Source organism: Biomphalaria glabrata, chromosome 12, assembly GCF_947242115.1.
Source record: "Biomphalaria glabrata chromosome 12, xgBioGlab47.1, whole genome shotgun sequence".
In the NCBI taxonomy this organism is placed as follows: Eukaryota; Metazoa; Mollusca; class Gastropoda; family Planorbidae; genus Biomphalaria; species Biomphalaria glabrata.
In genome coordinates, this window is record NC_074722.1 from 22,031,551 (window position 1) to 22,056,384 (window position 24,834).

Below are 24,834 nucleotides of genomic sequence, written 5' to 3' on the forward strand. Positions count from 1 at the left end.
TCTAGAAGTTGCTAATCGCTAAGTCGATCTAAGTATATTATTATATTCAATGAAGAAACTTTTCGTCTAAAACAAATGCTTTAATTCAAACCTTGGAAAAGCTATTCACAAATAATTACAATGGTTAAATGTACTTGAATAGAACAGAATGTATTTCTATTGAATAAATGATCCACACAATAATAAAGTTATGTCTTCTTACTTTGAGTTCTAACTCAAGAATTTTGTACATGTTATCTCTAACACGTTCCGCACTACACTGGCGTCAATCTAGAATCTTCCCGGGCTCTAGAGCGTAATCACGTGACTAACATCTCTACACTGCAAGGCCAACCAATAAATGCAGCTCAAAGTACATTAATTAATATTTCTAACCAAACACATTCACTCCAAAACATACGTTTGTTGCGTGATGGAAATTCCCGAGCTAACAAGTTCTGGCTGGTAACCTTGAGCGGCTAAATATAGATACAATGTACGTGACAGATACCAACAAGTAAAATTAATCCGTCAATATTCACAAATATGGCTAAATGTGTTGGGCTTAGTCCCTTTAAATAGTTGTTATTGCCATTTCTCCCTCAGGCATACTCCAATCAAGTGGATACTTCCAACAATTATTTATTGTACCTAAAAAAAACACGAATCAATTAAAAAAATGATTCAATTAATTTTTGGTAATTATTTATTATATTTGATATCGAATAAGGGGAGTAACGTGTACATTATTGATATAGAGTTTAAAGGGCGGAGTTCTTCCCCTTTAGATAAGTTTTTTTTTTTTTTTTACGATTTTTCCAAATATTAGAAATAAAAAAACAACTAATAAATAATGTGACTTCCTCTCAAACAGGTAGAAACCTCAATTACGTTTTAGAGTTACTGTGACAAAAAGTGTAGTAGATCATTTAATTTAGATTCTAAGAAAGAGCAGACATTTAAGTTTTAATTACACTATGGCATATAAATTATATTGAAATGTACACAGAAATAATAATAACATTTCATTATTGATTTAAAAATAACAAAATAAGGGTTTACGTGTTCAAACTTTATTTATTTAAAATGTCTTAAAAATCTTGATTTAAAACAAATACTAATAAATGACATATAACGTATGTATTTAAAAGAAAATATTACACATAGGTCAATCTAATCTTTCATACGCCAGTTTAGTTCAATTAAGACAAGGTGAGGGCGTTCCATCGAACACGTTCAAATCTATCCAGCTCCTCTTAGTTTAAACTCTAAATATGTCCAGCTCGTCCTTTTTAAAACTCAATCACCTTAAGCTCCTTCTATTTTAAACTTAAACGACCCGTACAGTTCTTATTTTTTAAACTTTAAAATATGTCCAGCTCCTCCCTCTTTAAAACTCAATCACCTATACAGCTCCTCCTACTTGAAACTTCAATCAACTATACAGCTCCTCCTACTTGAAACTTCAATCAACTATACTCCTCCTCCTACTTGAAACTTCAATCAACTATACAGCATCTCCTACTTTAAACTCAATCACTTAGACAGCTCCTCCTACTTTAAACTCCAATCACCTGTACAGCATCTCTTACTTTAAACTCAATCACCGCGCCCATTCTCGGATCAAGTTGAAATTTCGCACAATTATTCATTGGCCTAGACATTTCCTACATTAAACTCAATCACCTATACAGCTCCTCCTACTTTAAACTCCAATCATCTCTTCAGCTCCTACTACTTTAAACTCAATCACCTGTACAGCTCCTCCTACTTTAAACTTCAATCCCCTATACAGCTCCTCTTTCTTTAAACTCAATAACCTGTACAGCTCCTCTTACTTTAAACTCAATAACCTGTACAGCTCCTCTTTCTTTAAACTCAATCACCTGTACAGCTCCTCCTACTTTAAACTTCAATCCCCTATACAGCTCCTCTTTCTTTAAACTCAATAACCTGTACAGCTCCTCTTACTTTAAACTCAATAACCTGTACAGCTCCTCTTTCTTTAAACTCAATCACCTGTACAGCTCCTCCTACTTTAAACTCAATCACCTGTACAGCTCCTCCTACATTAAACTCAATCACCTGTACAGCTCCTCCTACATTAAACTCAATCATCTGTACAGCTCCTCTTTCTTTAAACTCAATAACCTGTACAGCTCCTCTTTCTTTAAACTCAATCACCTGTACAGCTCCTCCTACATTAAACTCAATCATCTGTACAGCTCCTCCTACTTTAAACTCAATAACCTGTACAGCTCCTCCTACTTTAAACTCAATCACCTGTACAGCTCCTCCTACATTAAACTCAATCATCTGTACAGCTCCTCTTTCTTTAAACTCAATCACCTGTACAGCTCCTCCTACTTTAAACTCAATCACCTGTACAGCTCCTCTTACTTTAAACTCAATCATCTGTACAGCTCATCTTTCTTTAAACTCAATAACCTGTACAGCTCCTCCCCTAAAACCGGTTCAGATCCTCCTATTTTTACTCTGAGAAATTATTCTTAGTATTCTTCCCCTGCTATAGACTAGGTCTGGTCCACTAGCAGATTATTTTTAGATGAAAAAAGAGCGACTACTCATGATTGTAGTTTCAGTCTTGCAATAATTATTCCTTATTTTATCATGTGACTGGTTATTTACACAAATTGAGTTTGTTCTTAGCAAACACCCCCCCCCCCCGCTTCCTCTCCGAATAGTGGGGCGACAAAAGGATACAGAAATAGCTCGAGAGGAATGGTATTAGAGGAAAAACGGATAAAAAGAGTAACTAAAAAGACTGACAGTTCCCTAGAGAAAGAGAACAAAGAAAGCAAGAGAGTTACGTCTAAATTCATGTGTTTGCTCTATTTCGCTCCATATTTTGCTTCAGACTTATATTTTTAGTGAGTTGGTATTTCATTGTCCAGCTGAAGGTTGTGTTTCTTGCACTGGCGGATCCGGGGGAGGGGGGGGGCGATCCTCACTCGGCCGACCCCGAGAAATTTGCACTAAACAAAAACAATTGCTAAAAGTATTTTTAATCTAGTCTATATCCATGGGCGTAGCCGGGGGGGGGGGGGGGTTCAAACCACCCTTCCCCGGAATTTAGAGACTAATTTTTTACTTTGATTTTGTTTATTTTAAGTTAGATTTTAATACCAAACCATCACTTGCCCCAGCACAGACAAGGGTTTTTGAGTTTTCTTGCAGTTAAATCCACCTCTTCTATAAAAAAAAAATGCAAACGACAATACTCAAATTCCAAGAACACAGCTAAGGAAGATTTTGATTTAAAAACCCCTCCAAAATTTACGATAAACCTCCTCTTCAATATAATAAAAAGCAAATTACAAACTCAAAATTCTATGAGCGTAGCCAAAGGCGTTTTGAGTTTAAATCCCCCTTCAATGGTGTTTGAAACTAAAAAAAAATACCTCTTCAATATAAAAAAAAAAGCAAATTACGCATTCAAAATGCTATGTGCGTAGCCAAATGGGTTTTGAGTTTAAACCCTCTTTAAGCGGGGTTTGAAACTAAAAAATACCTCTTTAATATTAAAAAAAAAGCAAATTAAACACTCAAAAAGCAAACTACAGTCGCCTAATTCCAAGAGCGTTGTCATGAGAGGTTACACATTTCTACCAGTGGCTGGGCTCCATTAATTGATTAATAAAGTGCAGTGGTTAGTCATCTGTCGAAATTGAAAAACACTAAATGTGGCTCAACAAAGATGGCTAAGACAGATTTTAAAAGTCAGTTATAGAGATCGGGTCTAAATCAAGAAATTCCTATGCCGAACTGGGAGTCGACACCTTAGTAGGGTTGTGAAAGAACGTCGCATGAGGTTTGCGGGACATGTTCTCCGACAAAATGAATTACGCATAATAAGAGTTGCGATGACATCCTATTACAACTTGGCGCCACTCTTTCATGGAGGTCCTCATAGCAGGCGGGAAGAGGCTTCAGACATTGGCAATGACAGATTTTTGTGGAAACAGCTGGCCGCCAAATGCGCCATTTTTTTTTGCGGAGGGGGTGGGGAGAGAAAATATACAAATTTAATTCTATGACTTATCCAAACTACTTGATACAATTACGCTTAATATAAGCTTTTTTTAAATAATTTTTTTTTTAAATTTTCATTGTTGTAGCTTTTGTTTTTTAAAAACATTGTTTTGGTTAGGTGGCTGTGTGCCAGTGTGTCAAGGTCCTTATGTTTACAATTACAACACATGCTCATGTGGTAAGTAGGTCATTAGGACAAATCTTTGACAGACAAATGGCTTACCAACAAATCATACACAGACAAATAGCTTACCAACAAATCTTTGACAGACAAATAGCTTACCAACAAATCATTGACAGACAAATGGCTTACCAACAAATCATACACAGACAAATGGCTTACCAACAAATCATACACAGACAAATGGCTTACCAACAAATCATACACAGACAAATGGCTTACCAAGAAATCATTGACAGACAAATGGCTTACCAAGAAATCATTGACAGACAAATGGCTTACCAAGAAATCATTGACAGACAAATGGCTTACCAAGAAATCATTGACAGACAAATGGCTTACCAACAAATCATTGAGAGACAAATGACTTACCAACAAATCATTGACAGACAAATGGCTTACCAACAAATCATACACAGACAAATGGCTTACCAACAAATCATACACAGACAAAAAGCTTACCAACAAATCATTGACAGACAAATGGCTTACCAACAAATCATTGACAGACAAATGGCTTACCAACAAATCATTGACAGACAAATGGCTTACCAACAAATCATTGACAGACAAATGGCTTACCAACAAATTATTGACAGACAAATGGCTTACCAAGAAATCATTGACAGTCAAATGGCTTATTAACAAATCATTGACAGACAAATGGCTTACCAACAAATCATACACAGACAAATGGCTTACCAACAAATCATACACAGACAAATAGCTTACCAACAAATCATTGACAGACAAATGGCTTACCAACAAATCACACACAGACAAATTTCTTACCAACAAATCATACACAGACAAATGGCTTACCAACAAATCATACACAGACAAATTTCTTACCAACAAATCATACACAGACAAATGGCTTACCAACAAATCATACACAGACAAATGGCTTACCAACAAATCATACACAGACAAACGGTTTATACGACAAATAGTTGACAGGATAGTAACACATTTTTCATATTCTGGTCTCGTTTGAATTTGTTTACATTGAAAGTATTTAACGGGATCATAACTTTGTTTCTATTGTTTTTTAAATTCTTGATTGCTGCCAGATCGGCACACGATTAGGCTCAATCCAAGTTGGTTTGTCTATCTAGAGCAGAGAACAAAACTGAAACGAAAGTGTGATCTTACAACACACATGTAACAAGCCAGCTGAACTATTGAACTGGGTTCTTACTTTATGACTTAAGCATCTGGACCAGATAAAAATACTGCTAAGACCATAGGGATAGGGTGGGCTAACACAACTACATTAGTCTACAAGTAGATGAAGACAGTCAAAAGGTTGCCTAGAATTGTTCAGCTCGCTTCATGTAAGATTGTCTTGTAGATCCAAAGAATGTAATAATGCAGGCACTGTTTATTCCTCAGTATTTCCATCGAAAGTATGCAGCCAATCAGAATACAGCTGTCAGAACAATCAAGTGGCTTATAGAAACTCTGATGACCAATGTGTATGCAGCTGTAGCTCAGGTTTTGCTGGGCCCAGATGTGACATTGTTCTCAAATGTAAAGTTTCCTTTTTTTTTTTTTGCTCTCATTTCAATTCCTTCTGTTCACTGACACTGTCGACTTAGTCAAACAAACATTCTTTATTTCCACACATTTCCATGAGCCTATCGAGCTGAAATTTCGCACAACACTTTTAGTACGTGACAAAACATTGTATTACAATTGTAGAAAGATATCTCCTAATTAATAATAATAATCTTTATTATCTGTGAGGACATTTGCTTTACAATTGTGCACTACAAACAAAAAGTACATGGTTAGAGCAAACATGTGTACATTAGCACACAAGATATACATCATATCTCAGTTTCTATATTTACAACGGTTCGTTACATATTGTTTAACGATTTATTAACTTCCAAAAGTACAAACGTTTGTTTGTAAAATGTTTTACATGTTTCGGATGCCCCTTCAGAGTTGAAAATAGTTTACTTCCTAGTCCTAACCTCCCGCAGGACGACGTGGGATGGGAGCGGGCAGGGTTTGAATTCGGGACCATCGATAAATCCAAACAACAGTCCAGCCCGCAAACCACACGGCCAGGCAACAATCCATGTTATTATTGTGTCTTTAATTTTGTGATCGATGTCTTATATCTTTTTTGTGATGGTCAAATGTTTAACCATGAAGAAAAGGATGATATTTTAATGTTTAAAATCATTATAAATTTTTGACCAGTGTTTATTCAAATAGGTGAAGTCATTACATTTTGTATATTTGTCGTTATAATCCAGTGGTTCATCTCAAGGGGAAATAACTATTATATTGTATTTTTCTTATTGCAAAGTACCAATATGATCTCTCTTGCAAAACAAAAGTAGGACACAATCTAAAAAAATGAATGTTTATTTTGAAATATTTTTTTTTATAAAACATCGGACCCATGGGGGGCATCCAAGGAGTTTGTATGAAAACGCACTCTATTTGTGATTTAATCTTGTTTTATGATAAGATAGTCAGTTGCCCTGCGTTGACTTGGTCCACTGAATGGGGAATAAGGGAAGTCATCCTCTTTGGACACTCGCAGGTGGATTCGGTGTTTTGCTTTAATTTTTAACAGGGGGGGGGGGAGGAAGCAAAAGTGAGTTTTGAGGTTAACCTCCTCTTCTCCAATACAAAAATTACTAAATCAAAACTACAGTCACCAATTCCTTCATCGTAGCCAAGTGGGTTAACCCCCTCGAAAAAAAAGTCAACAAATTCCATTGAGCGTAGCTAGGTTTGAGGCTCAAACGCCCTCTAAATTAATTCACCCTTCATCCCAAAATGTAATTTAAAAAAAAATTAGCAAATCTACACTTACCAGTTCCCATGCTGACCCTAAAAGACTCTGGACTCTATTAATAAAGAAAATCTACGAGAAAAACGGAAGCTGCCAGGGGGTGAGATAAAATAATAATTAAAAAAAAAAAGCAAAACAGTTGCCACGTTGGCTATGGGGTGGGGGTGAAGTTCAACTCCCCTCAAGAAAATTTTTATATATTTCCTTACCATTCGTTGGGCTAGGTCTCCTATATAGAATAGCAGGATATTGCTCTTAGACACTCCAGATCCCCTAGTTTGCAAAGTAAGGATATTTAGTGCCATGCCCCATTTTACTAAAACCTGTAAGAACCTATTCTAGTGTACAAAAGACGTACAAATGAACAGACTAGCTGTAGTGAACATTCGTCACGTCAAATCAAGTATATATAGGCCTATATATTGTTATGAACCTGGTGCTAAAACTGATGGGGGTAGTGCTGAGACCAACGATCTCGGTCAACCCGGTCCTGACATCCTATCCCTCTCCCTTTGTAAGTGGCTGCCCTCAGTACCGAATGACAAGAGAGTGATGCAACAACGACTCCACTGCAGCAAGATGAAGGTCAACTGGAGGAGAAGAAGAAAGCGACATTGCTGAAAGCGACATGGATGGCTTCGTCAAGCTCAAGAGGCAAGCACGCTGCCACCGATCGACCCCCACCTGCAGCGATGAAACTTCACAGCCAATGTCATGAGGTAAATTCTGTCCGTGACGAACAGATGTAAGGAGGGGACAGTGTTATCAACTTGGTGGTGAAACAGATGGGGGTAGTGCTTTGTGTGTTTTTAGCCGACGCAGATTGCCCCAGGCCAGCGGTAGACAAGCGTGACGAGTGACAGTACACTCCAGTTCGGATAAGATCTGTGTTGTAAATAGCACGCACGCAAGTATCGTCGAAGGGAGTCATTTGATCAACCAAAAGGGTCAAGCGACGTTCCATCCGGTTCTAGAAGGTCTATAGGGATCCTATATAAGAGCGAATGTGTCAGAGTCAAGTCACTTCAAGTTACCTCGCCATTGCACCAGTACGAGGTGAAGTCAGAATAACTAGCACGGTGTGTGAAGTCAGAACTAGCACGGTGTGTGAAGTCAGAACTAGCACGGTGTGTGAAGTCAGAACTAGCACGGTGTGTGAAGTCAGAACTAGCACGGTGTGTGAAGTCAGAACCAGGCAGAGCTTGGATAGTGAGAAAAATTACAATATATACCGGTATATATAAATATATTGTAGGCAAACACAACACGAAACCTCCCAAAAACACGAGATCTACCACACCACTACGCTCATGATGTTGACGGGAATATCTCTCCAGAATAGAAAAGTTACATGAAAATGTACCATACGAGATGAACCATAGTCGTATTGAGGAATAAACATAAACAATTGTTTTGTCTTTTTTTTTTTGAAACAGAAAGATTATCAGAAATGCCTGTGTGAAACTTTTATACTGATAACATACTTAAGGGTTGTTTTGGCGAAAATAGTAAAGGTGTTGTGAAAACAAAAGCTGACTAGTGCATTTTATATAGCTCTATATGCAGTGCAGTGGCGTAGCTACCAATGTGCGGGTGGTGCAGGCCGCACAGGGCACCAAGTGGAGAGGGGCACCAAAATTCCCCCAGTGTGTATTAATTTTCTATTTCCCTGTGCATTTCAGTAAAAACGACTAATTGTATGGACACGAGCAAACATAAGCTACTGTATTTTAAACATAAACTAACGATTTATAAACTAGTCATGTTGCTATTTTGTTTCATCTCTTTGACTATTTCTTCCATACAATGTAAGCTATAGAACAGTTTGAATCTAATTTACTAGATTTATCTGTTGTTGTTACTACACTGATCGATGCTTTGTAATATAAAGAAGAAGAAGAAGATAGGCCAACCTTTTTTTACTTCATTGTTTAGTCCATTGGTTTCATCTAGATATTGAGTTTACAAATATATTTCTAAACTCTAGCTCTAAACAATTGTCTTAGTTTATTAATTTCTTTATGATTCTTAATAGTTTAATTTTGGAAATAATTCCAATGTAATGTCAAGTTTTTAAAATAAGCTAACCTTTGTTTTCTACGAGTTTTTTTTAACTAACTAGTTAATTGTAATACTGTAACGTAAACAAAATGATGAACAGTGCTCAAGACTGAGTAGTCTGGCTGGCGCCTCAAAACCCTTTTAAGCTCAGACGGAGAAATCGGCATCTCTGGTTCTGTCCGGTCTGTGTAGACTATAAGGGCCCCATACCCAGATCTATCGGTGTCCCTCATTACGACCCATCGGTATAGCAGAAAATGGCATCTGATGTGTAGCTGATGCCAAGTTTTGGAGTATGGCAGGTGTTAATCGCCTCTTGGTGGCTCCCTCTTGCCCTATAAGGGACATGCTTATTTGTGGGGCCGGCAATCTTCTCCACGGAGGGCAAGTACTAATCCTTCTAATAGGAATTCTATCAGTGGAGAACCCATATGATTTTGACAAATTGGCCGCAATGTCGAGGAACGATCGCATTTTTATGCGGTTCCTATCTCTCCACTGTTGCACTAAGATTGTGGTGGGTAGCCTAGAGTCGCCTCTTTAGTAGCGCTCGTAGGCCGTAAGTACCGCCCTCTCCCTCCTTAAATGTAAAGGGGCCAAAGATGGATTCAATGAGTGGTGGAGGTTATCCCCGAAAATAGAAAAACATGAGACCAGCAGAGCTCACATTCACTCATCGCTTTCTTGGAGGGAACTTCACCTGAGAGTAGGGAACAGTAGCCTATTGACAACAAGGCCCAAGATTTGATTATACAAGAGACGAAAACCTGGAGAGGTAGTAAAATTACTATCAACGTACGATCCACTCTTGAGGGAGCATGTGCTTCGAACTAAGCTTTGTTCCAGACCGAATACATACATTTCTTCACAAATACAAAATGAATTTATTACAAAATTGGGGGATCACGCTAAAAAAACAAATCATACAGCAAGTAAAACAAGTCAAATATTTCTCTATTATTTTTGACAGTACATAATGGACTGCAGGGGTCAAGGCTATGATAATGCTGCGGTCATGAAAGATCAAAACTACGGTGTCCAAAAACGTATTCTAGAAGTCAATATTCATTGCCTGCTCAAACTCTGGAGACATTAACTAGCAGAGATGAAAATTCATCGACTAGATCCTGTATTAACTGAAATTAATGATGCGCTATTCTACCTTCAAAAACAAGGATTGTCTATTCTAGACTGCTCACTCAAACTAAAAACATTAGAGACATTTTTAAGTAGTAATTGAGAGGACATCACTGAAGCCAGCATTACCTTTGCCGAAAGCGTGTGCTCAGATGTGAGAATCAGTACAGAACCTCAAAAACGTATGGGCCATAAGGAAAAGATGCCTGGTGAGAAAAGTGACTACTCTGTACTTACACACAAAGAAGAGCTACGAAGGGAAATTTATTCTACCTTGGACAGGATTGTTCAAGAAATAATCACCCGATTCGAGCAACTTCATAATGTAGCAGATAGATATGAATTTTTGTCGCCTTCCCAGCTATTAAATCCTCAGGTCGAAATCAATCTCGATAGTACTCCTAGCGACATTGATAAAAACGAATTTATGCTGGAGCGAAAGAGGCTTCAACGGTTTGTCACAGTTTCATCAGAAGCCTCCGAATTTCCAAAACAAAGACCTGTTGAGCTCTTGACTTTTATAAATAAATATCAGCTAGATGATTCAGTCCCGAATATCGTCATCATGATTCGCATATTTTTAACTATTGCAATAAACGTCGCTACATGCGAGAGAAGTTTTTCCAAACTTAAACTGATCAAGAATTACTTGCGATCAACGATGACAAATTTACGACTCACTAATTTGGCCATTTTGTCCATTGAACAAGAGCTGGTGGAAAAAATGGATTTCGATAAAATTATTGATACTTTTGCCAGCAAGAAAGCGCGTAAAATTCATTTGTATTATGTTTATGTAGAAGTGATTTTTTTTATGAATTAACAATATTTGATTAATGAATACATATTATTTTGAACAGGTTTTGCTATGTTATTAATTTGTTTTTTTTGGGGGGGGGGGGGCATCAAGATGAGGTACCGCACCAGGCATCATACACTCTAGCTACGCCACTGATGCAGTGTAGCATCCAACTGCTAAATAGAATTCTTATTTAACAATAGTTCTTTTTATCACAGCCTAATGAAACCAAATTTTGTATAGACAGACGTTCAAACAATTTTTGCACAGTGACCTACACTTAGCACTTTGAAATGTTACCAGATAGAAACTTTCTTTTTCCTAAACTTTCATGCATTATAATGTTGCCTATATTAATATAACCCAGAAATTTTTACTATTTTTTTTTTTCAAAGTCTGACAAATATTTATGTGTGCACTTTGACTTTACAATGCGAAGATAAGAATTTTATCAGTAATAGGGCAGCATATGTTTTGGAAATGTTCAAATACAGGTACAAAAAAAAACTCATCTTCAGGATGGCATTCATATTTTACTGAAATATAAAGTACAATAGCTTTTAATCTGGTCCATTTGTTAGAAATCTTTGTGATTTTAACCACATCATAGTTTTGATACATTTACTTTGAGATGCCTCGCGTTGTGAAATACTTTCAAAACAAGAAAACTGAGCAACTTAAATGGAGAATTAATTTGTTATTATGGTCAGCTCACTTAGATTGCTTGAATAGTCTCTACCTTTTTTTTTTTTCATTTACATCAAATATCAGACTTGACTCATAAGTTCCATGCTTCCTCGGAATCATATCGCTTTCACTCGGCTAAGATGCTTTGTAATCAACTGAATGTGAATATATTCCCCAGCTGATTTGTGTGACAACTGTTATTATGACAATGGCAATTACTATGCTGGTCTCCCAGGACACTGTGACATGTATGTCAACTGTATACCCAACGGCAACTACTCCAATCAATCGAGACCCACTTCATTCACACCCAGAGTCATGTCTTGTCCACCTGGTACTTACTACATTACCAGACCTGATGGATGGAAGGGCTGTGATTTCTTGACCAATGGAGTCTGTTTTGCTGGTGAGTTAAGCCGAGACTTGGTTGAACTGTTACATTACACTAGATATCACAGTCACATCATTTAGTCATACATACTTAACGAATTCCAAATACAGGTAGTGATGGGAACTAAACTAACTTTTAAAAGTTAAACTAAAACTAGTTATCAACTAAAATAAAGTAGTTAAACTATTAGTTTATCATGAATTTTAAAATATAGTGAAACTAAACTAAAGAAAATTAATTAAACTATAATAAACTTTTTTGGGGGGGGTGGGGCAGGGTTGACCTAGAAATATTTATCCATAATAAAATCAGTACTAAGGAATATGTTTCTTACATAAACGTTAATGCACAATAAAATAAAAAAACAAGATTACAAAGAGAGTTTGTGTTACACAAACTCAGAGGCGGCCCCCGTCGAAGTCGGATCCCTGTCGGATCTGCATATTCGCAAATAATATTCAAGAGGTGATTTAATTTTGATGTAAAATGTTTTACACGTTTCGGATGTTCCTTCAGAGTTGAAGATAATTACTTCCTAGTCCAAACCTCCCGCAGGACGACGGGGGATGGGAGCGGGCAGGGCTTGAACCCTGGGCCATCCATAAATCTGAACGACATTCCAGCGCGCAAACCGCACGACCAGGCAGCCATCCGATGGTCAAAAGTAATAATGTTTCAAAGATTCATTTGCCGTAAATTTAAATTTAAATTTAATAAAAAAATAGTAGATTAGTTTTAGTATATTAAAACATTACAATATTGATCAAAACGTTTGGAAATGAAAATCTACACTTTTTTTTTTACACTTTAAGTTTAGAAATTGAAATTCTACATCTTAATCTAGTCTATTTTAGTCTAAACTAGATCTAGAAATTCTAGATCTAGACTCTAAAATAATTTTAATTAGAATATAAATCCAGATCTAGATATACTGTAATAAAAATCTAGATCTAGTTTAAAAAATCTAGATTAGATCTAAATCAAGATATCATTCCTTTTTTAAACGCGAGTCACATAACGAGGCTTAATAAACATTACTATACCGAGTTCTTTTTTCATTTCATTTGAAGAATTAATTCCATATAACGTCAGAGGGAAAAAAAAACACTAAGTCACACGGCCTAGCTAGACTAAAAATCGCCTTCATCTATAAGAGCCATTTATCGAGTGTTCATAGACTTTGGTGCACCGAGTGCGTTCTTTAAGCATTTCATTTAAAGAATTCATTCCATATGACGTCAAAGGAAAAAAAAACACTACGTCACACGGCCTAGCTAGAATAAAAATCGCCTTCATCATTACGAGCCTTTTATCGAGTGTTCATAGACATTGGTGCACCGAGTGCGTTCTTTTAGCATTTCATTTAAAGAATTCATTCCATATGACGTCAAAGGAAAAAAAAAACACTACGTCACAAGGCCTAGCTAGACTAAAAATCACCTTTATCAACACGAGCCATTTCTCGAGTGTTCATAGACATTGGTGCACCGAGTGCGTTCTTTTAGCATTTCATTTAAAGAATTCATTCCATGTGACGTCAAAGGAAAAAAAAACACTACGTCTCACGGCTTAGTTAGACTAAAATATGTTTTCATTAATACAAGCAATTTTTTCGAGGGTTAATAGACATTGGTGCACCGAGTGCGTTCTTTTAACATTACATTTAAAGAGTCCATTCATATGACGTCAAAGAAAAAAAAATTCCATTACCTCACAATAGGCTAGTACCGGTACCATAAAAAAAAAATGTCTTTATTTACACGAGATATTTAACGAGGGTTCATAGACATTGGTGCACTGAGTTCTAATAGATATTATTTAAAAAGGATCAAAGCCACATTGTTTTTGCGTTTTGTCTGTCAGTCGGTCTGTCCGTTATCTTGATATAAAAAAAACAACTAAAAGTTATTAAAAATTGATTAACCTTTATTTTACGTTTCAAAACATCGCAATAATTTTTAGGTATGAACACAATTGAAAAGTTTATATAATAGATTGTTCCGGATGTTTGTATAAATAGTAAAAGAAAAAGAGAATTTCAGATAAATGTAATACCGTTAATTAAATTTTTTGGATGGTCTCGTATAAAAATTAGATGTACTACAGCCACGTGGAGAGATTTTCATACCTTACTTTGGTGTTTGGATTCTGTTTTCCTTAAAAATCGGAACATAATATTAACGATAATTAGATTTTTTAATGTTTTAGGTAGAAAGTTAAATGTACTGTAAGAGAGTAGTGAGTTAAAATATTTTTCATAAAAATCCGTAAAAACATTATTTCGTAAATGAGAAGATTATTTGTTTATTAATTAGAAGAGGGAGTTCAAACAATTATTTGGCGTTAGTAGATTTTTAAATAAATTCGGAAATTTCTGGCGACGATTTGTAAGAAACAAAATCCGGAACTTTCTTTATCGATTACAAAACTTCTATGTTATGTTTTACAAGAAAATTAAATGTCTAAAAAGTAATTTTCAGTAATCAATTCTAGTAAATTACTTTTTTTAAAAGCCTTATGCGATTTCAAACAATCATTAGGCATAATTCATGTTTTATAAAACAATATCCGGAACATTTTTACAATTAATGAAATATAAGTCAGTATAGAAATTATGATTTAGCATTAATATGCTATTTACATAAAAAACGGAACAACATATTATTGATAATGTGTTTTTGCAACGTTTAAGCATGGAAATTGAATGTAATATAAGTTAGAAGAGCAAACAAACATTTGTTGGCGTTGATTAGTTTTGCACAAAAAAATCCGGAACAATCAATCTTAGATACTTAAAACTATTGAGATGTTATGGGAGGAACATTAAAGGGTAAATCAGATTTTCAATAGCTTTTAGAGTTCTAGTTTTTTAAATCTAATCGTGACGGACAGACCGACCAACAGACAAAACGCACAAAAATAAGCTTCTTTTATTCGGATGGGGGCACTAAACAAATAATAAATAAAATCTGATTTTTAAAAAAAGTTTAAGGAATTAAAATTGGTTTAGCACCTAATCATGTTGCGACGTTACGCTACTGCACGAAAATCGCTGCATAAAAAGTCCATTTAAAAAAATGTGCGTGATATTTACATACAAAGTGCATTATTAGCCTTTATAAACAAAAACAGAAATGTTTTCTTTTAATTTAAGCAGCTAGTTGACCAGAAAAAACGTCTTTAACTATTATTTGTATTTGTTGTAAACATTTCCTGTACATTTTAAAAATATATTTGACTTAGAGATACTGAAAATACACAAAAATTGTCCATCTTTGTTAGCATATTGTAACATTGCCTCCCTTACATTTACGTAATTGTTTTAGAACTGGTGTATTTTTATGAAAAAATCGCTTGCATAATTAATTTTATAAATTAAACGGTTTGCTTTTAGAAAACCAAAAGTAGCCGTTGCACCTAAACTTTTCAAGCCGGATTTAATGATGAAATAATATTTTTCATATCTCTTCTAGTTTTCGAGATCTGAGTGTGACAGACGGACAGACGGACATTTTGCACAAACCTAATAGCGGCTTTTTCCCCTTACGGGGGCCGCTAAAAAGATGTCTAAATAAATATGTGTGCTTTTTTTTTTTTGCCTTCAATTAAAACCTTTAGAAAATAATGGTACTCTTTTTTTTTAATTATATTAACTTATTATATAACGGACAATTTTAATTACTTATACCGGTAAAGTTTAAAAGTTAGATCTAGTGACCTATGAAATAGAAACGAAATTGTTGGAGTTTTAAGAAACATTTGACCGTATAACTATTTCATAGTGTAAAATACATGCTGGACTAACCATGCCGATGTGCTATTTTTTGTCTGACCACTAAAAATACAACTGACACTATTGCATAACCGTTAAACGTGCAAGGGAAAAAAAACAGGGTGGTCTTGTCATTATGGACTGCACACCCAGTACACTATATAGGCCTACACGTGTACGTCTATCTGGCCAGGTTGTTAAAATCAGTTGGACAACACCGTCTATTTACTTTCTGGGCTGGGAGGGTGTGTAACTATTTTAGTGTAAAGAACATGCTTGACTAGCCATGCCTCGTCTGACCACTCCACATCAAGCAAAAACACTATTGCATAACGCGTAATGAAAAAAATGCAAGGTAGTCTTGTAGTATCATCAACTACACACGTACAGTACACTAGGCCTACGTGTGTATACATATGTCTAGCTGACCAGACGTTAAAATCAGTTGGTCACAGTCTATTTACTTTATGTTCAAGAGAGGGTGTGGATTAAGATTTTTTTTCTAGAGTTGATTATCTTAATGCTTTAAGATCTATATAGGCCTAACTGTCGATTCTTGGATCTCAATAATGTCTTAAGTCTATAAAAAGAGTGTACTGGATGTTCCTGCAGTTCACAAATTATTGTTTGCCGCAAATGAATTGATCAAAGCCAGTAAATATTGACTTAACTCACTAATCTGATTCCTACTAGAAACAGATATTAAATACCACTCAAAAATAAATTCGGAACAATCCCATTCATAATATTGCAAAGAAGCTTTTAGCAAAAAATGCTCAACAGCATTTTATTATACTGCTACTTTCAGTTGCATATATTTAATCAGATAACTTCTACCAGCATCTTACTTTACCCTCGTCAAATGCAGACTGACTAAATAGTTGTTAACTGCATCATTTTTTTGATAATCAGTTATTGATATCACATGATCAGAAAACAGGGATGTGTGTTTCAACCCTGACCACATGTTGAAAAGTTGTACAAATTTTCATTAAACTTTTTAGTTAGTAACTAAAAAAAATTAATTAAACTACTATTTTAACTAAACTTTTTTTTTCTAGTTAAACAATGGTCTTAACTATTTTTTTAAGTTGAACTAAAAGTTTCTAACTTTTTTTTTAGTTAACTTTTGACCATCACTAGATACAGGGTTACAAATAAAGACTCTAGTAGACCTAACCTAACAGTAGGTAGTCTTTACAGTTCAATAAAGACACCAATTGTTCATGTCACGGTGTCTGAAGTAGCTTCGTTTTGTACGCAGTGACAATTGCAAGCGTGGTACTGAAGAGCATTGCAGACCACCCAATAGGCCTAGTAGACCTAACCTAACAGTAGGTAGTCTTTACAGTTCAATAAAGACACCAATTGTTCATGTCACGGTGTCTGAAGTAGCTTCGTTTTGTACGCAGTGACAATTGCAAGCGTGGTACTGAAGAGCATTGCAGACCACCCAATAGGCCTACATCGTGCACGAAATGAAACTTTCCAAGGACTTGAAGCGCCCTCTGTAGAAGATGTTTTGAAAGCATTGGATACTGATCTCAAAGCATTTCAAAAGAATCACAAACAAATACAAAGAATAAATAAACTGGTTCTCCTCTCTGAGCACTGAATCATTGCTATACAACAATGCAATGACAAAAACACCAGTCTGCAGATCGAAAACAAACTTATTTACATGTCAGGCACCCTCCAACCTAACAAGATCAACAACCAGCACACTTTTATTTAATATGCGATGGGCACTAACACTACGGTACCCCCTTTTCCCATTCATCTTTGCCAATCTCCGCCCCCTTCCGTTTTACGCGCTTTTACACCAGCGTAGCTCATTTCTTTTCTGCCTCTATAGAGAACAACATCGGACAGATAAGCTAACTTAAGACTATTTTGTGTTAATTGTTTATATTTTTTGTTTGTTTTGTAGCTGATGAAGGCCTCGTGGCCCAAACGTCCTTTGTTTTACTTGGTCGGCAGGGTTACATACATGCATGTTTTTCGTATTTTCTATACAGTCGTTTACCCCTGCAGCAGTAAATCTTTGTTTTTTGAGTCTTTGAACTACCCATATGTATATGCAAAAATAGCAATCGGCGGGAAAGCATTGGTGGTCTTCACTACTATATGATATATGCCTTAGCTTGGTGGCATTAGAATTAACTAGTTTCAAGTGAACGTGGTACAGCGGTGAAAGTGCTGGTTGTTTTGCCTATTGGTGGAGAAGCCAGCTTGTCAGCGGATCTATTGACATTATGCAGGCCGGATACATTGTGTGCATCTCCGTCCATCTCCTAGTATTCAGGTGAAAAGATATCATACAGAACTCTTCTGACAAGATATGGATGAGGACAAAGACACAGTAACTGGCGACCAGCTGAAGTTGATCAAAAAAAGGTTCTCGTCATTGTTTAATTATTTGAACTAAAAACTTAGAGAGCTTCAGACATTCATGAGTTAATTATGAATCTCTCATTCTGAACTAAAAACTTAGAGAGCATTCAGACATTCATGAGTTAATTATGAATCTCTCATTCTGAACTAAAAACTTAGAGAGCATTCAGACATTCATGAGTTAATTATGAATCCCTCATTCTGAACTAAAAACTTAGAGAGCATTCAGACATTCATGAGTTAATTATGAATCTCTCATTCTGAACTAAAAACTTAGAGAGCATTCAGACATTATGAATTAATTATGAATCTCTCATTCTGAACTAACAACTTAGAGAGCATTCAGACATTATGAGTTAATTATGAATCTCTCATTCTGAACTAAAGAAGAATTTATTTGCCCGTTTATATACATGCATCTGTGCTTGTAAGAACATAATGTATCTGTACTTGATACTACTGTTCAAAACATGTACTCAGTGTATTCTTTATTTTATAACAATTTCATTTCTATCTCTAGACTTATGCCGTACTTTGCCACCATTTTCCAAGTATTCTGACCCGACTGCCTGCCAGATATATTGGCAGTGTACGGTAGACAAAGTTGTGCCGAGCAAAGGCTGCTGTGAAGCTGGACAAGCCTTTGATGAGAAACGTCAAACATGTGTGACCAACAAGACTTGTAGTGGCACATGTTCTCTAACAGAGAATTCTTACAGTAAACATTTTTAAATTATATCTCTGTGAATTAGTAATTTTATATTATCTGTTTAAAATATGTTTATCTATAAGCCAACAAGTTTTGTTATTAGTTCTCAGTCATCTGTTCATCTGCCTGGTCGATGAAAGTAATGAGAGAAAGTAGCATAATAAAAGGTCTAGTTATGAGAAAAAACAACAACAGGGTTTAAATATTATTTGGGGGGGGGGGATAAAGTTTTTTTTTAACTTCCATTGGAGATATTTTGGTGGAATTGGAGCATCATACTTTCTGTCCCGTGTCACAATAAGATCACAAAGTCACAATCATTATAATCGAATAGCAAAACTCTATACATCTTTCAAATATAAGAATCATACCGACTAACTTTCAACTATTTGTAGTGCAGCTCAATTTCTTTGTGTGAATCTAGATCTAGCTCACAAATATTAATAGCCTTCTTGGTACACAGTTCATCTCAGAGGACTTATTATTTACACTGGCGTATCCTGTAGAAGGGGGAAGGGGTGTAGGGGCAAGCGCACTAAACTAAGGATCGGCTTGATAAATAGAACAGAGTACACGCCCGCGCCGTTCGACTTGATAAATTGAACAGAGCACACGATTAGAGTAAATATTCTAAAATGCGCATTTTCATTGTCACTACTTATTGATAATTTAACTATGCTTGACGTTGAAGCTATCATGGACATTTTCCTTAGCCATTAAAGTGTTGCCTCCAACAAACAAAACCATTTGAAACGTTTCTCGAGCCGCTCCTTTTTTTTATTTTTGAACTACTTCCAAAGATTCTATGTAAAAAAAAAATGGTTTGATTTTTGTGTCCAAATTAACTTTTGCCTACAGTTAACTTTACTTTAAATGTCCAGATTTTTGTCCATATGATGTGACACCCTACAATCCAAATGAATTCTTTTACAAGTCAGTGCCTTGGGCCAAACTCATATGTTTACCTGGTTTCGTGATGGACCTGTCAGTGTGTCGATGTGTCTCTATGCCTTATCCATCTAGAGTGGCAGGTCAGAATTAGTTAAAAAATATTTAGAATATCATTGTGTCAAGGAAAAACAATAGTTGAAGTCATGGGCTGAAGTTATGGTCGTAGCCAGGATATAACCATCTAGGTAGTCTAATGGAGCGCTGTGAACCGCGAAGCGTTATTTCCGGTATTTGAAACTAAAACAAATTGCATAATCTGGGGTGTCTATATTGCATTATTCCTCTACTCTTCTATTTAAAAAAAGGTAGGTCAAATATCCAATCTGCTATTCACTGCACTTTATTAATGGAGTCCAGGCAGTGGTTGAAATAGGTAACTAGAGTTTTGGCTTAGTTTATTATCGGAGGGAGGGGACTTACTTAGACTTAGTTACTCCCGCGCCGTTCGGCGCATTGGGCAGCAAGCTGTCTCCACAAAGATCTGTCCCTGGCAATGTCTGAAGCCTCTTTCCACCCCTGTCCACTTAAGTCATCCATGAAAGTGTGGCGCTAAGTTATAAGAAAACGTCCCTATTTGCGCGTTCCTCGCAATGGCCTCCATGTCATCGCGTAATTCATTTTATCGGAGAACATGTCCCGCAAACCTCTTGCGACGCTCTGTCACAACCTCACTAAGTGATTGACTCACAGTTCGGCATAGGATTTCCTTGTTTGAGACCCGATCTCTATAACTGACTCCTCTTAGCCATTTTTGTTGAGCCACATTTAGTCTTTTCTCAATTTTGGCAGATGACTTCCATGTCTCGCATGCATACGTTGCTGTTGGGATAATTGTGTAGCTTGACTTGTCCAAATAGGTCGCAGAGTCGCAGCCTTTGGAAAATGTAATTTAGTGACTTGAGCTTTGCTTTTCTTTTTATTGGAAGGGGGTTTTAACCTCAAAACTTTCTTTGGATACATTTATGGAATTAAGAAACTGTGTTTTTCTTTATATTTTTTTACGGGTGGGGTTAAACTTAACCCCCCCCCCCCCCCCAATGGATACGCTCATGAAATTTGGAGTCTGTAGTTTACTTTAATTTTTTTTTTTAAATTTAGAGTTTTAATGTCGAAGCCCCATGGAGGGGAGTTTAAACTCAAAACCCTCTGGACGGAGAGTTTAAACTCAAAACCCCCTTGGCTACGCTCATAGAATTTGGTGACTGTAGTTTGCTTTAATCTTATATGGAAGAGCGGTTGTTAATGGATGAGGGTTGACAGTAGTTTGTTTAGTTTTATTTTGAAGAAGGGGGGGGGGGGTTAAACCTCACTCCACCTCCTCAACGATGGGACAAGTTATACAAGTTATGGTTTAACATTTAACTCTCCCCTCCAAAAAAAAAATCATTAAAGAAAAAAAAAGATTTCATACCGAAAAGCATGGGGGGTGTTCAGATTGAACACTTAAAGAAGGAAGTTGAAATAATACGTAAAGAATTTTCTCTCCCATGACTTCAGGATGTGAACCTACGGTGGACATAGACTTTGAAATCTCAACAGACAATGAAGAAGATCAAGTTCCAAGAGTTATCGTACCTGCAGTAGGAAGAGTCGGCAACTTTTCAGTAAGTTCAAGTTCCAAACATTTCTTCAAGTAAGGAGGGACAGGGAGTAAGTTTCAAACATTTAGTGAGTTAGGACATAACTATAGGCTACATTTCACGTGAAACCATTCTGTCTGTTTCAACTTGTTTGGAGAGTTAGTACATGCTTATAGGCTACATTTCATGTAAAACCATTCTGTCTGTTTCAAATTGTTTGGAGAGTTAGGACATAACTATAGGCTACATTAAAAGTAAGTTCCAAACATTTCTACAAGTAAGGAGGGACAGGGAGTAAGTTCCAAACATTTTATCAGGTACAGAGGGACAGGGAGTAAGTTCCAAACATTTCTTCAAGTAAGGAGGGACAGGGAGTAGGTCCAAACATTTTGTCAAATAAGGAGGGACAGGGAGTAAGTTCCAAACATTTCTTCAAGTAAGGAGGGACAGGGAGTAAGTTCCAAACATTTCGTCAAATAAGGAGGGACAGGGAGTAAGTTCCAAACATTTCTTCAAGTAAGGAGGGACAGGGAGTAAGTTCAAAACATTTCTTCAAGTAAGAAGGGACAGGGAGTAAGTTCAAAACGTTTCTTCAAGTAAGGAGGGACAGGGAGTAGGTCCAAACATTTCGTCAAATAAGGAGGGACAGGGAGTAGGTTCCAAACATTTCTTCAAGTAAGGAGGGACAGGGAGGGAAGGGAAATTAATTTATATGAAAACAATGTGCAAACTAAAGATTTACAACTATGTACACAGTGGCGTACCGAGGGTGTGTAGAGAAGCAGGCCCAAAGACGATCAACAATTAAATAAAGGTAATATGAAACAGACAGAATGGTTTCACGTGAAATGCAGCCTATAAGTATATCCTAACTCTCCAAACAATTTGAAACAGACGGAATGGTTTCACGTGAAATGTAGCTTATAAGTATGTCCTAACTCTCTAAACAAGTTGAAACAGACAGAATGGTTTCACGTGAAATGTAGCTTATAAGTATGTCCTAACTCTCTAAGCAAGTTGAAACAGACAGAATGGTTTCACGTGTAATGTAGCTTATAAGTATGTCCTAACTCTCCAAACAAGTTGAAACAGACGGAATGGTTTCACGTGAAATGTAGCCTATAAGTATGTCCTAACTCTCTAAACAAGTTGAAACAGAATGGTTTCACGTGAAATGTAGCCTATAAGTATGTCCTAACTCTCTAAACAAGTTGAAACAGACAGAATGGTTTTACGTGAAATGTAGCCTATAGTTATGTCCTAACTCTCCAAACAAGTTGAAACAGAATCTTTTCTTAATTAAATCCTTTGATTAGTAAATTTCCAAGACTCCATTACAACCACTCCCCAATATCCTTATTAGGCCATTTAATGCAGAAGCTGATTTAGGATTTAGGAAAAAAAAAAAAAAAAAGTAGTTAGACCTACGAGCAGTTTGTCTCTGGTTGGATTCTCTTTGCCTAAAGCAGAATCTGAACATTTTTAAAAAAATTTAAAAGGCAAAATTTAAAAAAAAATCCTTTAAGAAAAAAAAAACAAAAAAAAAAAAAAAACTTATCAAAGGGAAATAACTCCTCACTTACAACTGTCTCAATAACGTAGAAGTTTTTTCTCTTTTTCAATACAAAACAAAATAATTAATTATCAATAATTAATTGACTAATTGGTTAATTTTTAGCAGCCCCGGAAAGGGGAAAAGACGCTATTAGTTTTGTGTGAATGTCTGTCCGTCTGTCCAGTTTAGATCTCGTAAACAAGAAAAGATAGTGAAAATCCGACATCACAATATTTTAACCATTCAAAGTTCTGATGAAACGGCTACTTTTTTTCTTTTCTGAAAGCGAAAAATCTAATTTTTTAAATCACTTATGCAAGCAGTTTTTTTCATAAAAATACACCTTTTTTACAACTATTAAACACTCAAACACTTGAGGCTCTTTATTAGGGGAGAAATCCATACACCGAATCTGTGACACATTTATGCAAACGGTTGTAGATTTTTTGTCCAAAATTTTTGTTTTTATATTTGTATTAAGTTATGAAGTTCTGTTATACTAAGTACTATATTTACACACGAACAAATGTTTACTATTTTTTTAAAGAGAAAAAATCTATTTAAAATGCATTATAAGTTAGACATAATTTAAAACGAATAGTAATCTTGTACACTGCAATTTTATGTTTTTTTTTTATTTAATGGAAAAGTTGTTTTTTTCTTGAGGATTCGAATAAGAGATTGAGCCTTTTCAAAACAATTAGATCAAATATAAGACATCAGTTAGGTCATGGGAGGCGCGGTGGCTGAGCGATAAAGCACTTGGCTTCCAAACCGGGGGTTCCGGGTTCAAATCCTGGTAAAGACTGAGATTTTTAACTTTGGGCGCCTCCACCCAGCTCAAAATGGGTACCTGACATTAGTTGGGGAAAAGTAAAGGCAGTTAGTCGTTGTGCTGGCTACATGACATCCTCGTTAACTGTAGGCCACAAAAACAGATGAACTTTACATCATCTGCCATATAGACAACACAAGGTTTGAAAGGGGAACGTGTTAGGCCAGGTTCACATCTAACTTTACATTCACTTCCACCTATCCTTTGATCTGCTGAACAGTTGGGGCACTACACAAGATCTGTCAACCTTCTTTCTCATTCTGATCTGTCATTTGTCATTGATATAATTTCATTCGGATGTTCTTTCTGAAAATATTGAAGCCTGCCTGGGTGGACCACTTCGGGGGCCGATTTTGAGTTTGTGTTTCCACACAAACTGTCTTTGAAACCTTGTTTTACTTGATTCATGTTTTTTAGGTACAATAAATAAATTACTACTTAATCCCGAGAATTGGTGTGGGAGAAATGTACTTGTTCCATTATATTAAGGGGATGCAACCCTACATATTTAGCTGTATCTGTGAATATTGAAGGATTAACTTCACTTATAAGTGTCTAACCGAGTAATTAATTACCAGTAATTAATTCACTAATTGGTTAATTTTTTGTTGTTGTTGAATAGTGCCTTGTTTATGCCAATGAATAAGTGTGCAAAGTTTCAACTTGGGTGTGGGTTAAATAAAAAATAAGGTGTACAAAGTTTTTACCAAACAGACAGAGTGTGTTGATAAAAGTTTTGTAAAAAATGTTGTCATTATTAGAGTGCAGGTAATTTGTGAACAGATATTTTTTTTGTCTCAAGTCTAAGAAAATGTTGAAGTAAACTGATTGCTGTTCCCACCATTCCAATATGAACTATTAACTTTTTCATTCAATAGAAGTACCGGTAGATCTTTACTTTGTTTTCTTGTTATCTGATCTGAACAAAAAAA

The 24,834-nt window shown here is 36.0% G+C and overlaps 1 protein-coding gene across 6 annotated transcripts in view; it reads left to right on the forward strand.

Moving 5' to 3' along the window:
- Positions 1-24,834, forward strand: part of LOC106077317 (balbiani ring protein 3-like) — a 77,234-nt gene that overhangs the window by 50,150 nt on the left and 2,250 nt on the right. For 3 of the 6 annotated variants that reach the window (XM_056005090.1, XM_056005092.1, XM_056005095.1), the window contains exons 14-19: positions 4,151-4,210; positions 5,609-5,746; positions 11,894-12,121; positions 18,793-18,990; positions 19,863-20,012; positions 21,430-21,536. In XM_056005090.1, coding sequence (XP_055861065.1) covers positions 4,151-4,210; positions 5,609-5,746; positions 11,894-12,121; positions 18,793-18,990; positions 19,863-20,012; positions 21,430-21,536 — 881 coding nt within the window. The remainder of the gene's footprint in view (positions 1-4,150; positions 4,211-5,608; positions 5,747-11,893; positions 12,122-18,792; positions 18,991-19,862; positions 20,013-21,429; positions 21,537-24,834) is intronic. The other 3 variants (XM_056005093.1, XM_056005091.1, XM_056005094.1) reach the window with 3 other exon arrangements.